Source organism: Gracilinanus agilis, chromosome 3 (genome assembly GCF_016433145.1).
Source record: "Gracilinanus agilis isolate LMUSP501 chromosome 3, AgileGrace, whole genome shotgun sequence".
Classification (NCBI taxonomy): Eukaryota; Metazoa; Chordata; class Mammalia; order Didelphimorphia; family Didelphidae; genus Gracilinanus; species Gracilinanus agilis.
Window position 1 is genome coordinate 481,492,435 of NC_058132.1, and position 15,406 is coordinate 481,507,840.

Sequence of the window (15,406 nt, forward strand, 5' to 3'; positions counted from 1 at the left end):
TCCCACAGCTCTCTGCCAGGCAAGAACGATTACTTCTTAGATATTGTCTCCAGAGTTCACAATCTCAGAGGATACATTGCTGGAGTTCGTGGATATTGTGCTTAGCATGTATCAGTCAAATAAGAGAGGAGAGAGTGTGTAGGAAAAGGTGGGAAGTTCTCTTTTGTACCTATGGGGCATCCCATTGGAGGCATCTTATCCGTAGGAAGTGATGGAGAACAACGAGTTCTGGAGAGAGGCTGAGTGGATACACACATCAGAGAATCGTTGCATTATTGAAAAGCAACAACAGAAAAAAGGTTTACATCAAATATAACATTGTAGTTTATTTGGAAATTTTAAAAAATTGCTACTTGGTATTCTAAGATTATATTTTTTAGAGTAGAAAGCATTCTCTTCCCTCTAGCCCATTAGCCAGCATCCATTCTTAAATTTTTCACACTGGGATTGGGGATTTCATGACAAAGTTCAAATGATAGTGATATTCCACCCCCTTGAGATATCAAATAGTGAATTAATATATAGTATATCATTATACTCATGTAGCACATGTGGAACATAAAAATAGGCTCAATTTTTGCCATTTCGTTCTAGAATTTCCTACTTCATCCCTTTATTCTGATGTTAAACATAATTATACTGGTTTTCTTATTGAGGACTTTTATGGGTAGTTGTACATAGTTTTAAACTCTGAATTGTTTCATGGCCAAATGGATTTGGGAAATGCTAAGCCAGAGCAAATAGAGGTGTTTTGAGAGGGTTACATAGTTCTGAGTGATGAGGGCATTGTTACTTTCTTAAACTCCTCTTAGTTTCTCTGGACTTGCTCTTTCCCTTAACCCCCTCCCAAAGAGCCATTCTTGCTCAAGTACTGATCTGCACATCCCTCCTTGTCTGTCCTGGTCCTTTTACCTCCCAAGAATTCCATATGTACTTAAGACCCCATCTCTCTCTGGTTCAAGTGAGCCATCTCCTTTGGACTTTTTTATTTGTACATGAATGAATATGGGGCATCAGAACTTGTGAGTGCCCACAAGAGTGCCCTTCTAGTAGGAAAGATAGTCACCATAATAACATATTTTTATCATATTTCTCAATGCATTTTCCCATACACCATTTTATCTGACTCAACAACTCCATGGAATAATTTTACTATTCGAGAAGCAAGAAACACTAGTAATTGAAGAGATGAAAAGAGAATAAAAATAATGCATAGCATGATTATATTAAAAAGATAAGTCACAAAATCAAGAGAAAAAAGTATCCAAGTAAAAGAAATCAAAAGGGAACCCAAAAGGAGAGCATATTTATAGTAGCCCATACAAATATAATTTACATATTTTTAAACAAATTGTAAACTGGAGTTTGTGGTTTTGTACATAATCTTTTTTATGTATTTTAGTTAAAATTTTTTTTGGTGGTGTTTAGTTATCAAATATATAATAAAAAATTTAAAATAAATGAATAAAAGCTATTGGGGGAAAAATGCACTAAGAAGTTGTGCCATATACCTAATGATAGCATACATAGCTGAATTGGGATGCTAAAATCCTAATCTTTTGACCCTGAGTTAAGTGATGACTTCTACTATGTCTCATGAAGCTTGAAAGTGATTTCTGAATCTAGTCTAAAATATGAAAACTTCCATTGAGCTGTACTTGCAGCGAGAGACAGTATAGATTTCCATGTTATTGTCTCCCTACATTTTTACCAAATGGATTATATAGACATACATAGATTTTATATTATATTTATATTTTATAATTTGTATATATGTGTTTATGCATACAAATACATTCATAAACTGAAATAGATGTTTTTCCTTTACACATTCATTGGATTCACATTGAATTATACATTCATTGAAATAAATACATATCTATTTCTACTTATCAAATGTGTGTATGTACATTCATACATATTTCTATTTATCAGAGTTGCTGGCCCTGGTAGGTTAAATCTCCCACTAAGGGACCCCAGTTGTAAGTTTACATTAAAGGGATTCAATTCTGGCTTCTAAAAAGATGGCAGCAGGTTGTTCTTGTGTCTCTGAATCATTATGTCCCAATCCCAGAATAGCACTGCTCCCTTCTTTTCCAGATGGGCTATCTAAATTGGGCTGTTCTTCCTAGGAATTCTGGGACAGTCACTTAAACAGAGCTTCAATTTGCTCATTGCTAGGATCTCGCTGTTACCACAAAAGATTTTTTAAATTTATTTTTTAAAGATATTTTTTCCATGTTTACATGATTCATTTTCTTTCCCTCCCCCCCCCCCCCGCCAGAGCTGACAAGCAATTCCACTGGAATGTACAAATGTTGTCACTTGCTACCTATTTCCATATTATTCATTTTTGCTAAAGAGCAATTTTTTTAAAGGCCTAAACCCCAAATCACATACCCATATATACACGTAAGAAGTGATGTTGTATGTTTTTGCTTCACAAAAGAGTTTTTTTTAAAGTCACTCAATCAAGAAGCTTTTATTAAGCATTTACTGTTTATCAAGTTCTGGGGATAGAAAGAAGAGCAAAAATAGACTTCACCCTCAAGGAATTTGTTACTATAATAACTAGGTAAATAGAAACTATATAAAGAATAGATGGGAGGGGTGATAGAATGTTACTGTGCCATAAGAAATGATGAGCAGGATAAATTTGTCAAAACTTAGAACTTTGAGATAACAAATAGTGAACTGTGTAGACCCAGAAAAACATTATATACTGCCCCAATATTAATGCTGGAAGAAGAAACCATGAATGTGACCTCCAGAAAGGGAACAGACAGGTGAAACGTGAAAGACTTAATTTAGATGGACATGTTGACCTCCCTGTGATGCTGGGAGAGTACGGAGGGGCTGGGACACCCATAGAGGGGACTTATTATATAGATATGAAGTAAGCTAAACATACAAGAATTTTTATGACTTCATGTGTGTGCAGTTTGTATATGGAAATGCTTGTTTTGTAAAATTTGGAATATGAAATTTAAAAAATTAAATTAGATTATTAAAAAAGGGGAAAACAAGAGAGTAGATGGGAGGTAATCTCAAAGGCATAGTCATTGTCAAAAGGTGCTCATTGCAAAAGGTCTCCTGCAGAGTTTGGGAAAGGAAGAGGTGAAAGAGAGGGGGCAGAACTTCCTAAATGTAGGAGATTCCTAAGTGCTCATCGACGGATGCTTAAACATGGCACAGTCACATGTAACTCCAGTTATGTTTTCCCTCTTGGACAGCCCTAGAACTAGGAGGCTCTGGGTTCGGCCTTGGGAATATTCTTGCTGGGTGACTGTACTTAATTTTGCATGCATTGGCTATCTCTCTGAGTCCATAATTTACAGAGAAGGTTCTAACCCACATAAGTAGCAGGATTTTCCTATACAAAGAAATCACAGGTCCATTTTCTACCCTTTTCCTGAGAAATGAAAAAAAATCAGGAATTCATGGGAACCTGGGAAAATCTGAATGAATGGGACAGAATAAAATAAGCACAATCAAGAGAAAATTTACATAGTGACTATGATGATGAAAATGGAAAAGTCACTGGAAGAAAATAGAATTGTCTACAATTGATTAACCAGTAGAAATCCAGAATGAAGCATATATTCAGCAATGGCTGGTTGGAAATTTAGTTCGCTTTATGATGCATCTTCTAAAAAACCTTTACCTTCTGTCTTAGTATTAATTCTAAGCCAGAAAGGCAATTGGAGATAAGTGACTTGCCCAGGGTCACACAGCTAAAAAGTATCTAAGACCAGATTTAAATCTACATCTTTCCAACTCTAAGCCTGGCACTGTATTCATATGTGTTACTTAGCTATTCCACAATTCATATTTGCTATGAGAATTTTGTTTGTTTCTTTTTCCATTTGGGAAAGGAAAGAAAATTCTTGCAAATTGAAAAAAAAATTTAAAAATCAGTGAACGTCATAGAAAACTGATATTCAGCCTCTCACAAAGGCTGAAAACTTATTTCAGAATGTTGTATGTATTGTGAGAAGTGGTTACTGTATTGAATTTCTTCCAGTTGTTTTTTGCTTTTTTTTTTTTAATAACCCTTGTCTTCTGTCTTAGAATTGATATGATTGATGCCAAGACAGAAGACCAGCAAGGGCTAGGTAGGGCATTGGGGTTACCTGATTTGCTAACAATGTGTTTCATTTTCTTGGCTGTGTTTCAAGATCAAGATGACTGCCCAGGTGACCCTGGAAGATGCTCTGTCCAATGTGGACCTCCTGGAAGAGTTGCCACTGCCAGACCAGCAACCTTGTATTGAGCCCCCACCATCCTCTTTGCTCTATCAGGTAAATAATTAATAAATTGTTATAGAGCTTAGACAGTTAATATATATGAGGCACCAGGGTATTAGATGGGGCAGTTAGGTGGCACAGTAGAAAGAGTACTGGACCTAGATTTGGAAAGACTCATCTTCAGTTCAAATCTGGTCTCAGATACTTACTAAGTTGTGTGACTCTGGGCAAGTTTCTGAACCCTGCTTGCCTCAGTTTCCTCATCTGTAAAATGAGCAGGAGAAAGAAATGACAAAATGACAAAACACTCCAGTATCTTTGCCAAAATGGGAGTCACGAAGAGTCAGACATGACTGAAAAAACAACTAAACAACAGTAAATCATGGTAAAGTGGTAAAAAAGCTCTGAATTTGGAACCAGAAATTCTGGGTTCCAGGTTGTTTGGATACTAGCCTTACTAACTACCACCTCAGTTTTCTTGTTTGTTTGAAGATGATCTCACACTACTGAAATATTATTACAGTGCTTTGTGAATCAAAAGCAAATAGTAATTACAATTAATGATAGCAATAATTTTATTTTAAATAAATCTACCATTTTCTTCCTAAAGCTCTAATTGTTTTTTCTTCTCAGCCAAACTTCAACACTAACTTTGAAGACAGAAATGCATTTGTCACAGGCATTGCGAGATACATCGAGCAAGCAACAGTCCATTCTAGCATGGTAATTCATCTGTGTATATTTATTTACCTCTTGCAATAGAAAATCTAAATAATGAATAATGGATTTTTGAAAGTTACCCTTCTCCATCTCCCCATTTTTTGATATTACTTCTATCTGTGGGTGATTAGGAAAAAAGGGACTTAAAGTTGTTATCATTTTCACCAAGAAGAAAACTACATAATGAGAAGAATAAACTTATAATTAGGTTTATCATTCACTTTATTCATACCTTCTTCAATAAATGACCCAAATACTTCCTGCTTTTTTCTCTTGTTATCCTGGTGAAAAGCTAGGTTTTTTGTGTGTGTGCCCAGTTTTTTTTTTTTTTCCAGTATCTATCTCCTTTCCATATAAAGCAAGGGCCAGGTTTTTTTTTTGTTTTAAATTAAGCTTTAAATTAAATTAATGTAAATTAAATGATTATTAGATTAGATTATTTTAATTTAATTAACTATAAACTAGTTAAGTTTATAGATACTACTTAGATGTAAATGTACATTTCTTTGGAAGTCAAATAATGAAAATTCCATTGGTGTACAAAGCAGCTTTCATTTTGATTTATCCATTATGCTTAAAAACTGAGCTCTGCATTGGTTAAAACCTTGTTTAGTGGGGTTAGCAAGAGTTTGTCATAGAATGATAGGAGGTAGAAGGCTTCCCTGAGCTCTGGAGGCTTTGTCATACCATTTAGTAATCTAGTGGTGTCTTCATTTCATCTAAATAGGTGCTCAAGCTATAGGACTAACATGCTGAAATCAAAAGATCAAAGGGAAGGCTGGATGTGTCCTTCTCTAGAAGGAGTCAGGATTTGAGGACAAAGAAAGCAAATCAGTCCAATTTAGTTTGTTTTAATATATAATTATAACTACATAGTTATGATATTTCACATATCACATATCCATATATATGTTTAACCAGTTGAGCCATTTTGGCTTCTGAAACTGACCCATCTGTTAGATTTTGACATAAATGCCTTTTGGGTCTCTCCATTGAGGTCTCTTCAGAGGAGTTGGTTTCATCAAATAAAAATTTCAGTTTAGTTAAAAGAAAGACTCACTTATTTCTCCACTTTAACTTTTAAAAAAAATTATCCATCCCTCTTCATTTTGGGATTTTTTGCCAAAGCTTTTCCTTATATTCTTATGTCTAATTGTAGAATGAGATGTTGGAAGAAGGTCAAGAATATGCGATCATGCTGTACACCTGGAGAAGTTGCTCCAGGGCCATTCCTCAGGTAAAGAAAAATTTAAATGTCACAGTTCCTATAGACTTTGTATCTTTTTCTTCAAGCTCTGTCCAAGGTCTCTGGTTCATCCATCATACAAGGTAGCTAATGGCTGACGAACTTGCATTCATTCATTTATTTATTTTCTTCTTGTTGTTTTTTTAGTTATATTTATTTTTATTATCATGCAAAACACAATTCCATATTCATCATTATTGTAAGAGCACACTGATACAAAACTAAATCAAATCATAAATGCACTGATGTGAAAGATAGTCTGCTTTGATTCGCATCCATCTGACTCTTAACAGTTCTTTGAAGGTGGATAGCATTCCCCATCATAAGTCCTTCAGAATTTTCCCAGATCATTTTATTGCTGATATTAGCCAAGTTTTCACAGATGATCATTGTACAGTATTGTTGTTATTGTGTATAATGTTTTTCTGGTTCTGCTCATTTCACTCTGCATCAGGTCATGTAGATCTTTCCAGCTTTTTCTGAAATTGTTCTGTTCATCATTCCTTATAGCACAATAGTATTCCTTCACCATCATATATTACAGTTTGTTCAGCCATTCCTCAATTGATAGATATCTCTTCAATTTCCAATTCTTTGCCAGCACAAAAAGAACAGCTATAAATATTTTTGTACAAACAGGACCTTTCCCCTTTTTTATTATCTCTTTGGGACACAGACTCCAGTAGTATTACAGGATCAAAGGGTATGCCATTTTATAGCCCTTTTGGCAGAGAGGACCACGTATTTAAAATAATTGTGTAACAGTAGCTCTAGGTTAGATTTAAGCACAAGGTCAATAGGGTATGAAGGGTCAAAATCATATGGCAAGACTCTGTTAGAGAAGGATTTTCATGGAAGAAAATTGCCCAATAGCCAAATACCAAAGAGTTCAGGGCAAAAGAGAGAAATCTAAAGAATTAGGAGAGGTCTCTACTAACTAGGAGTGTCTAGTAACAGCTGTTGAATGACTGGTCACTACATTGGTGAGAGTGCTTAAATTTTTCAAAGAGGTTTGTATTTGCAATACTGCTATTGTAGAAATTGTTTTCCTTGTTCTTTTTACTTCATTCTGCATCAATTTATACAGATATTGTCAGATTTAATTGAAATCTAACTAACTTAAATTCTAAGGATAGTGACTGCATGTATGTAGGCAATAAAAGATATATATAAAATAGATAAAAGGTAACCTTAGAGGGGAAGGCATTTAAAATAAGGGTAACCTGGAAATGTCTCTTGCAAGACCTGATGCTTGAGTTGAACTTTAAGAAAGCAGGAATTCTGAAAAGCGATGGTGAAGAGAAGGAGGGAACATAGAGAACCACCAGTGCAAAAGCAGAGAAATGGCAAATGCACTGTTATGTGAGAAATAGCAAGTAAGCCAGTAGTATAGTTGGATTGTCAAGAGAATAAAGGTGAAGTAATGCTTAAGAAAACCAGATATATATTAAATATTAAGGTATTCTAGGGAATAGTGCTTATGAAAAAAATAACTGTCATAACCAACATGAAAATTTCTTGATGCCTTATGTAGCTTAATTTTTCTCCAGGTCAAATGCAATGAACAACCGAACAGAGTGGAGATTTATGAGAAGACTGTGGAGGTGCTAGAACCAGAGGTCACCAAACTGATGAATTTTATGTACTTTCAGGTAAATAACAGAAAAATAAGCCAATGGAATTAAGTGTATGCAGAAATGCTGGTAAACATAATTCCTTACTAGATTTGTCTTTTAAAGTGTATACAAACACAAGTTACTTGGCTGATGAAAATATGTTAATGGGTAATTTCACTTCTTAATAGGATTTAGGAAAATGGGGAAATCAATATATAGTAGACATCTTTGAAAGTTTTTGCTTACCTATTCAGAAAAGCTCACTTTGTGCATACATTCTCTCACTTCTTGTTTCTACACTGAGAAACTTCTCATTTCCTAACTCATTGCCTTCTGGACTCTCCCTCATGGTGCAAAATCCAAATATCTTGTCACTTTTTCAGCTAGAGCACTTAAAACCTTTTTCTCTTTTTAAGTGTAAACCCTTCACCTAGAAGGGATCTGTCTTCATTATTTGATTTAGATAAGTATTCATTGCCTGAGGATTTTTGCCATGGGTTTATTGTGAAAAGCAGAACATTTTTAAATGGCTATAAGGTTGTGGATTCTTTTTTTTTTTTTTTTTATGGCTTAGTACTTATAAAAAGTCAGTGTTATAGTTTATGTACAATTGACTCATGGGTTGTATATTCAGCCCTAATCTTTCCCCTGAGCTTCAGTTCCATATCACCAGCATTTTTTTTTTTAATTTTAAACCCTTAACTTCTGTGTATTGACTTATAGGTGGAAGATTGGTAAGGGTAGGCAATGGGGGTCAAGTGACTTGCCCAGGGTCACACAGCTGGGAAGTGTCTGAGGCCGGATTTGAACCTAGGACCTCCTGTCTCTAGACCTGGTTCTCAATCCACTGAGCTACCCAGCTGCCCCCTCACCAGCATTTTTAACAATTGTTATTTGGCATTTTGGGATTCAGATTCTCTCCCTCTCTGCCTCCCTCCTGGGGGCAGTACAGTGTCTAATATGTCATACCAGAGGCACCAGCATTCTTCCAGGCTCCAAAGTTTGAAATCTTGGCACTACTTATTCCTCTGTGACCGTCCACTAGGATGTGTTCCATTCTTGCCTCTGCCTCATGGAATTCTTAGTTCTCTTTCAAATTCAATTCAAAACACCATCATCCTTTCCTGATACCCCCAATTTGTAGTTCCAGATCCCCCAAAACTAACGTACGTTTACTGTGTATGTGGGTGTACATTTTGTCTTCCTCGGTGGAATGTAAGCTTCCCAAGGATAGGTTTCATTTTTGTCTGTATTTCCACAGCTTAACGTGGTACCTGGCACATAATGAGTACTTAATAAATACTTGTTAGTTGATTTATTATTCCAAAATAAATGCTTATCAAATTAAATATGCAAAAAGCATTTTCCCATCGACTTGGCAATTTTCCTCCTTGTTATTGTCTCTCTCCAGAGAAATGCTATTGAACGTTTCTGTGGGGAAGTGAGACGTTTGTGCCATGCAGAGAGGAGGAAGGACTTTGTGTCTGAAGCATATTTGATCACCCTGGGCAAGTTCATCAATATGTTTGCTGTGCTGGATGAATTGAAGAATATGAAATGCAGTGTGAAGAATGATCACTCAGCGTATAAACGGTGAGCTCCAGCATAGAGTATACTTGTGCATGGCGGGAGCCATTGTTATGTCATGGTAATCATTCTCTCACTCTGTCTATCTGTCTCTCTCCCTCCCTGCCCCCTCTCTGTCTCTCCCTCTTTCCTTTCCTCTCTCTTTCTCTTCTTTCTCCCTTTCTCTCCTTCCTTCTTCTCTCTCCCTCCCCCCTCTCTGTTTCTCTCTTCCCACCTCCTCTCCCTTCTCCCTCTCTCTTCTTCTTTTTCCCTTTCTCTCTCTCCCTCTCTCTTCTTTTTCCCTTTCTCCCTCCCTCTCCCTCTCTTTTTTCCCTTTCTTTCCCTCCTTCCCCCTTCTCTTTCTCTTTCTCTCTCTCTCCCTCTCTCTCTCTCTCTCTCCCCCTTTCCCCTTTCTCTCCCTCTTCCCCTTTTCTCCTTGCTCTCTCCCCCCATAACACATACATTTCCTTCTGTGTCAACTCAAGGATGACATCATCAACATGTATTTATTGATCATATGCGCACACACAAGGCATGAAGTTCCTAGAGAAATAAAAGAACTATCCTACCCTAGAGGAACTGATTAAGAAACCATAAGGAGTATATAATTTGAAAAGAACCACAGGCAGTGTTGCATTCTGCAATGGGATGGATTAAGCATTCAAAGGCTGCTTCTTTAAAGGAGTGACTAACCACAGACTTCAGTGTCCCTCAGTATCTCTGACTATAAAAAGAAGATTTTTCCCATTTCTGACAATTTACTGCCATACTCCAGGGGATGTATACAGGCCTGTGCAGCAAACAGCAGGAATTAAGCACTCTATGAATATATATCATTATTTGTTGACAATAGACCTTGAAAATGTATCATGTAGGGGGAAGAAGAAGAGGGAGAATTCTGAATTGAAAATTTGAATTTAAAAAAAGAAAGAAAATGTATCAGATATACATTGCCTTGGGTCATAAATCTATATGATAGACATGAATACAGAGAGTATTCTGAATTTAAAATAAAATTGAATTTTAAAAAGAAAGAAAATATATCATTCTATACATTGCCTGGGGTACTCATATGCTCACAAGACCATAAAGACACAAATACATGTCTTTTCTCAGTTAATATGTTTTCTATCCTAATTGATATTGAATTATTATGGAAAAACTCACCTAAAAGGGAGGTTCTATTATATTTTTTTAAGAATTCAGAAGATTTTTGAAAAAGAGAAAGATAAAGACACATAAGATGGCAGCAGTTGGCGTTTAGCATGCCTTTGGAAAGGGGTATAAAGCTAGGAATCAGTGAGGACAGTAAAGGGAGTGATATGGAAATAAACTTGTTAGTAGGGAACGTGTAGCTATAAAGACTGAGCTGTTGATGGTAATAGGGTTTGCTGTTGTTAGCTGATGAGCTTTTTATGAAAAGAAGTTTTGCAATCCATCTGTATTCCATGCTAAGCACAGCACTCGTTGTAAAGATGAAATAGGAGTGCCAGGCTAAAGTCTGCAAGTCCTATGACATCTGCAGTTTATTTTTTAGATCCTTTGTAAACATCTGTCTTCTCTCCCATACACACACTTGTAGAGTTGGTAATATAAGTGAGGCATTTTGTACACTTAAAAATGAGCCTGTAGTCATCATATTAGAGATGGTCCTGTTATACCTCTCATTTTTAGAGTATTTGACATGAGTACGGACTGAATCCTTTAAGAAGAATCCACAAGATTTAGTGTTTTTTCAGTTAGAGAAATACCTTCAGTACTTTTAATCCCTTCCTATAGTCTTCTAAAAAGTATAACTCTCTAGATAGTATGTTATGTAAAAAATTTAATTTTTTTTGGGGGGGGTAAGCTTTTGTGAAATGCCTACTATGTGCTGAGCACTGGCTTTCACAGCAGAGTGGGAAGCCTCATGTTTTTGTATAAAAAAGCATTGGAATGGGTTAGTAGACTTGGGTTTTTTCTACTTATTTCACAAAATTACTTTATTTCTCTACTTAGAAGCAACTAGTGGCATAATGGATAGAGCTCTGGGCTTGGATTCTGGAAGACTGGAGTTCATCTCTGGCTTCAGCTTAACTAGCTGTGTGACCTTGTGCTCTCACTTTCCCTGTCTGTAAAATGGGAATAATAATAGCACCCACTTTATAAGTTTATTGTAAGGATTAAATGAGATAATATTTGTAGGAGCACTTAGCATAATGCCTGGCACATAGTAGGCTTTATATAAATGCTTATTATGTTCCATTCTCTCATATAGAAAGAAGTGGTAGAACAGCTGATCACTCAATTCCCACTTCCCTCACCCAACCAGTTGACTTTGATTTGGGAGGATTCTTGGAGCAGTTTCAGCTTTGCTACTTCTAAGCTGCCATCTTGCCCCTAAGAGCCTCAACCAGTTGATTTTGAAATGTGACCCAGTCCATTCTACTGTTGGCAGCTTTTATAATATTCATTTTCCAAAGAGCTATGTATGTTTGTTGGGAAAGGAACTGTGACCAGAAACCATTGTCATATCAACTTATAATTCTTATCATTATAGTCACAGTTATGATCATTATCATCACAGCAATTCATGAAACAAAGAAAAGGATAAAATAATCTTTAGCCCTCTGTGGCCCACTTTTCTTGTGGTGTCTGAGGCTGAGGGAACTTAAATTCATATGGTTTTTAGATGATCTATAAATACTATAAATACTAACTTTTTTGTGGTGGTGCTGTAAATGTGAGAACTTTGTCCAGTGGATATACTAGAAATGGAATCATTTCAATCAGTATAAACAAAACTAGAAAGAAAAGAGAAGTTAGACATAAATGGAAGAATGACTTCCAATGTTCACCTTGGAAAGGCAAATATAAAGGAGTTGGCAGAGATGGTTTTATAATGTGTCCATGTAAAAGAACACAGATCATTGCATGGGCTATTTAGTTGTCTTGTATGATGTGCACATATTCATAATTCACAAAAAGAATACTATGAAAATAATTGCAGTTTATATGCTAACATATGCAAAGCAGATAAATTGTGTGAAGTGCTCATAAGATGTTCTACATTAAAACAACTTCTATACTTTGAGAGTTACTGGATTCCATTCAAAGAAAAGCTAGGTAAAAATAGCAGAAAGTGTTGGAAAATTAGTGGTAAGGATGAAGAAACCAAAGACAGACTACATTGATGCCTCACAACTATGTATCATGATTATTATCTTCAATAAGATAATCAGGAAACACTAGATACATAGAATATCGATATTATATTTTTAACAGGAAGGAAATGACTTTTTTTGGATATTTTTTTCCCTTTTTTTATTTAGAATATTTTCCCCTGGTTACATGATTCAAGATCCACACACAATCTTTCCTCCCCCCTCCTGAAGCTGACAAGCAATACCACTGGATTATACATGTCTCATTGTTCAAAACCTATTTCCATGTCATTCATATTTGCAATAATCTTTTAACATTAAACCCCTAATCAGATCCCCATCAACCCATGTGATCAAGTGGTTGTTTTTCTTCTGTGTTTCTACTTCCACAGTTCTTCCTCTGAATGTGGGTAGCGTTCTTTCTCATAAGTCCCTCAGAATTTTTTGGGATGCAAAGTCTATGTAATAACAATTTTCAACATACATTTTCCAAAATTATAAGATCCAAAGTGTCTCCTTCCCTGCTTTCCCTCTCTGCTCTTGGAGATAGTAAGCAATTTGATCTGGGTTATGCATGTATTATCATGCAAAACAAATTTCCATATTGATCACTATTGTAAGAGAATACTCATATAAAAACCAAAACCCCAAAATAAAACCATAAATAAACAAACATGAGAAATAGTATATACTTCGATCTGCATCTGACTTGTTGGGGATATTGTTAAACCAGTTGTCTATGTGTAGTCATAGTACTGACTAGGAAATTAGAAGAACCAGTAGAAATGAGAAAAAGATAGAATGTCCAATTAAAACAACTCCAATCTCATCAAAACAAGCCTACAGGGGGGCAGCTGGGTAGCTCAGTGGAGTGAGAGTCAGGCCTAGAGACAGGAGGTCCTAGGTTCAAACCCGGCCTCAACCACTTCCCAGCTGTGTGACCCTGGGCAAGTCACTTGACCCCCATTGCCCACCCTTACCAATCTTCCACCTATGAGACAATACACCAAAGTACAAGGGTTTAAAAAAAAAAACAAAAAAAAACAAAAAAAAAAAAAAACAAGCCTACAGCACTAACAGTGAAAAGTGAGAAGTGGGTAGTGAAAAGTACAATTTTGCAAAGAAGTTTAACTGATGTAAGATAATTATCATAAAGAGGAGACAATTCAGAGACTAAAAACTGCTTCCATCAGCAAACACTTGGTTTACTTGCAGATCAGCGAGATCTGGTTGCTAAAGGCAACACTAGTTTAGATAGTCTCCAGTCTGTGTAGAAGGATGGGGAAAGATGATAATCAGTATTGCCTCAGAAAAAAAGAATGAAACAGTAAAAAATTGACAAAGAAAATAAAGGACCATCTCACTAAAGAAGCCTCGGAAGGGAGTGGGTTATGTTTAAATTTCCAAAAGGGCTCCTTCATAATCCTTTTTGTCCTCTCCTCATAGATCCCTTTAGCAGACTCATGAAATCTATAGACCTCTTCTATAAATGTAATTTTTTTTTTTTTTGCTAAAATTGTTAATTATTTCCATTAATCTTTTAGTTGATTTTCTGGGAGTCTTTAAGTAGACCATCATATCATCTGCAAAGATGTTATATAAAGGATAGTTTAGTTTCCTCATTGCTACTTTAATCCCCTTAATTTCTTTTTCTTCTCTAATTGCTATTCCTAGCATTTCTAGTACAATGTTAAATAATAGAGGTGATAATGGGCAGCCTTGTTTCACTCTTGATCTTATTGGGAAGGTTTCTAACTTGTCCCCATTGCAGATGATACTTGCTGATGGCTTTAAATATATACTGTTGGTTATTTTTTTTTTTAATTTATTTTAAACCCTTAACTTCTGTGCATTGACTTATAGGTGGAAGAGTGGTAAGGGTAGGCAATGGGGGTCGAGTGACTTGCCCAGGGTCACACAGATGGGAAGTGTCTGAGGCCAGATTTGAACCTAGGACCTTCTGTCTCTAGGCCTGGCTCTCAATCCACTGAACTACCCAGCTGCCCCCTACTGTTATTTTGAGGAAGGGCCTTTCTATTCCTATGCTTTTTGGTATTTTCGGTAGGAATCATGTTGTATTTTGTCAAAGGCTTTTTTTTTTGCATCTGTTGAGATAATTATGTGATTTCTGTTGGTTTGATTATGTAATTTTTTAACCCCTTTCTTCTTAGAATCAGTACTATCAGTTCTAAGGCAGAAGAGCAGCAAAGGCTAGGCAGTTGAGGTTAAGTGATTTGCCCGGGGTCACACAGCTAGGAAGTGTCTTTGGCCAGAATTGAACCCTGGATCTCTTATCTTCAGTTCTGGCTCCCTGCCCATCAAGCTGTCCCAGAATGTAATTTTTATTTCTTTAAATTTATTTTTAGGATGTAATTTTTAAATGGATAAAGTAAGATACCTAGGATTCAAAAGGAAACAAATTATAATGAAATATAGTCATGAGAAGTAATTTTTAAAAACTGAATTCATAAGGAGCAGCCAAGCGACTCTGGATAGGAAGTAAGGCCTGGAGATGGGAGATCCTAGGTTCAAATCTGACTTTGGCTATTTCCTAGCTCTGTGACCCTCAGCAAGTCACTTAACTTCCATTGCCAAGCCTTTATCACTCTTGTGCCTTAGAACCAATACTTAGTATTGAATTTAAGAAGAAAGGAAGGGTTTTATGGTTTTTTGTTTTGTTTAGTTTTTTTGTTTTTAAGGTGAGTTCTGGTGGGGAGGGAAGAGGGGAGAGAGACAACAAGAATTATGTAACCATGGGGAAAAAACAAATAAAAAAAATGAGTTCATGGACTCCAGTTTAAGAACCTCTGATTTGGGAGAATTAGAAAATCTAGGAGAAGGGCACTTGCATGCTATCCAGTTTTCTAT

The 15,406-nt window shown here is 36.0% G+C and overlaps 1 protein-coding gene across 4 annotated transcripts in view; it reads left to right on the top strand.

The window, feature by feature from the left end:
- The first annotated feature begins 4,184 nt into the window (after positions 1-4,184).
- The window catches only part of CYFIP1 (cytoplasmic FMR1 interacting protein 1), a 107,964-nt gene continuing 96,742 nt past the window's right edge, over positions 4,185-15,406 (top strand). Inside the window, exons 1-5 of one of the 4 annotated variants that reach the window (XM_044670404.1) lie at positions 4,185-4,301; positions 4,881-4,970; positions 6,127-6,204; positions 7,764-7,865; positions 9,241-9,422. In XM_044670404.1, the coding sequence (XP_044526339.1) occupies positions 4,185-4,301; positions 4,881-4,970; positions 6,127-6,204; positions 7,764-7,865; positions 9,241-9,422 (569 nt within the window). The remainder of the gene's footprint in view (positions 4,302-4,880; positions 4,971-6,126; positions 6,205-7,763; positions 7,866-9,240; positions 9,423-15,406) is intronic. The other 3 variants (XM_044670407.1, XM_044670406.1, XM_044670405.1) reach the window with 3 other exon arrangements.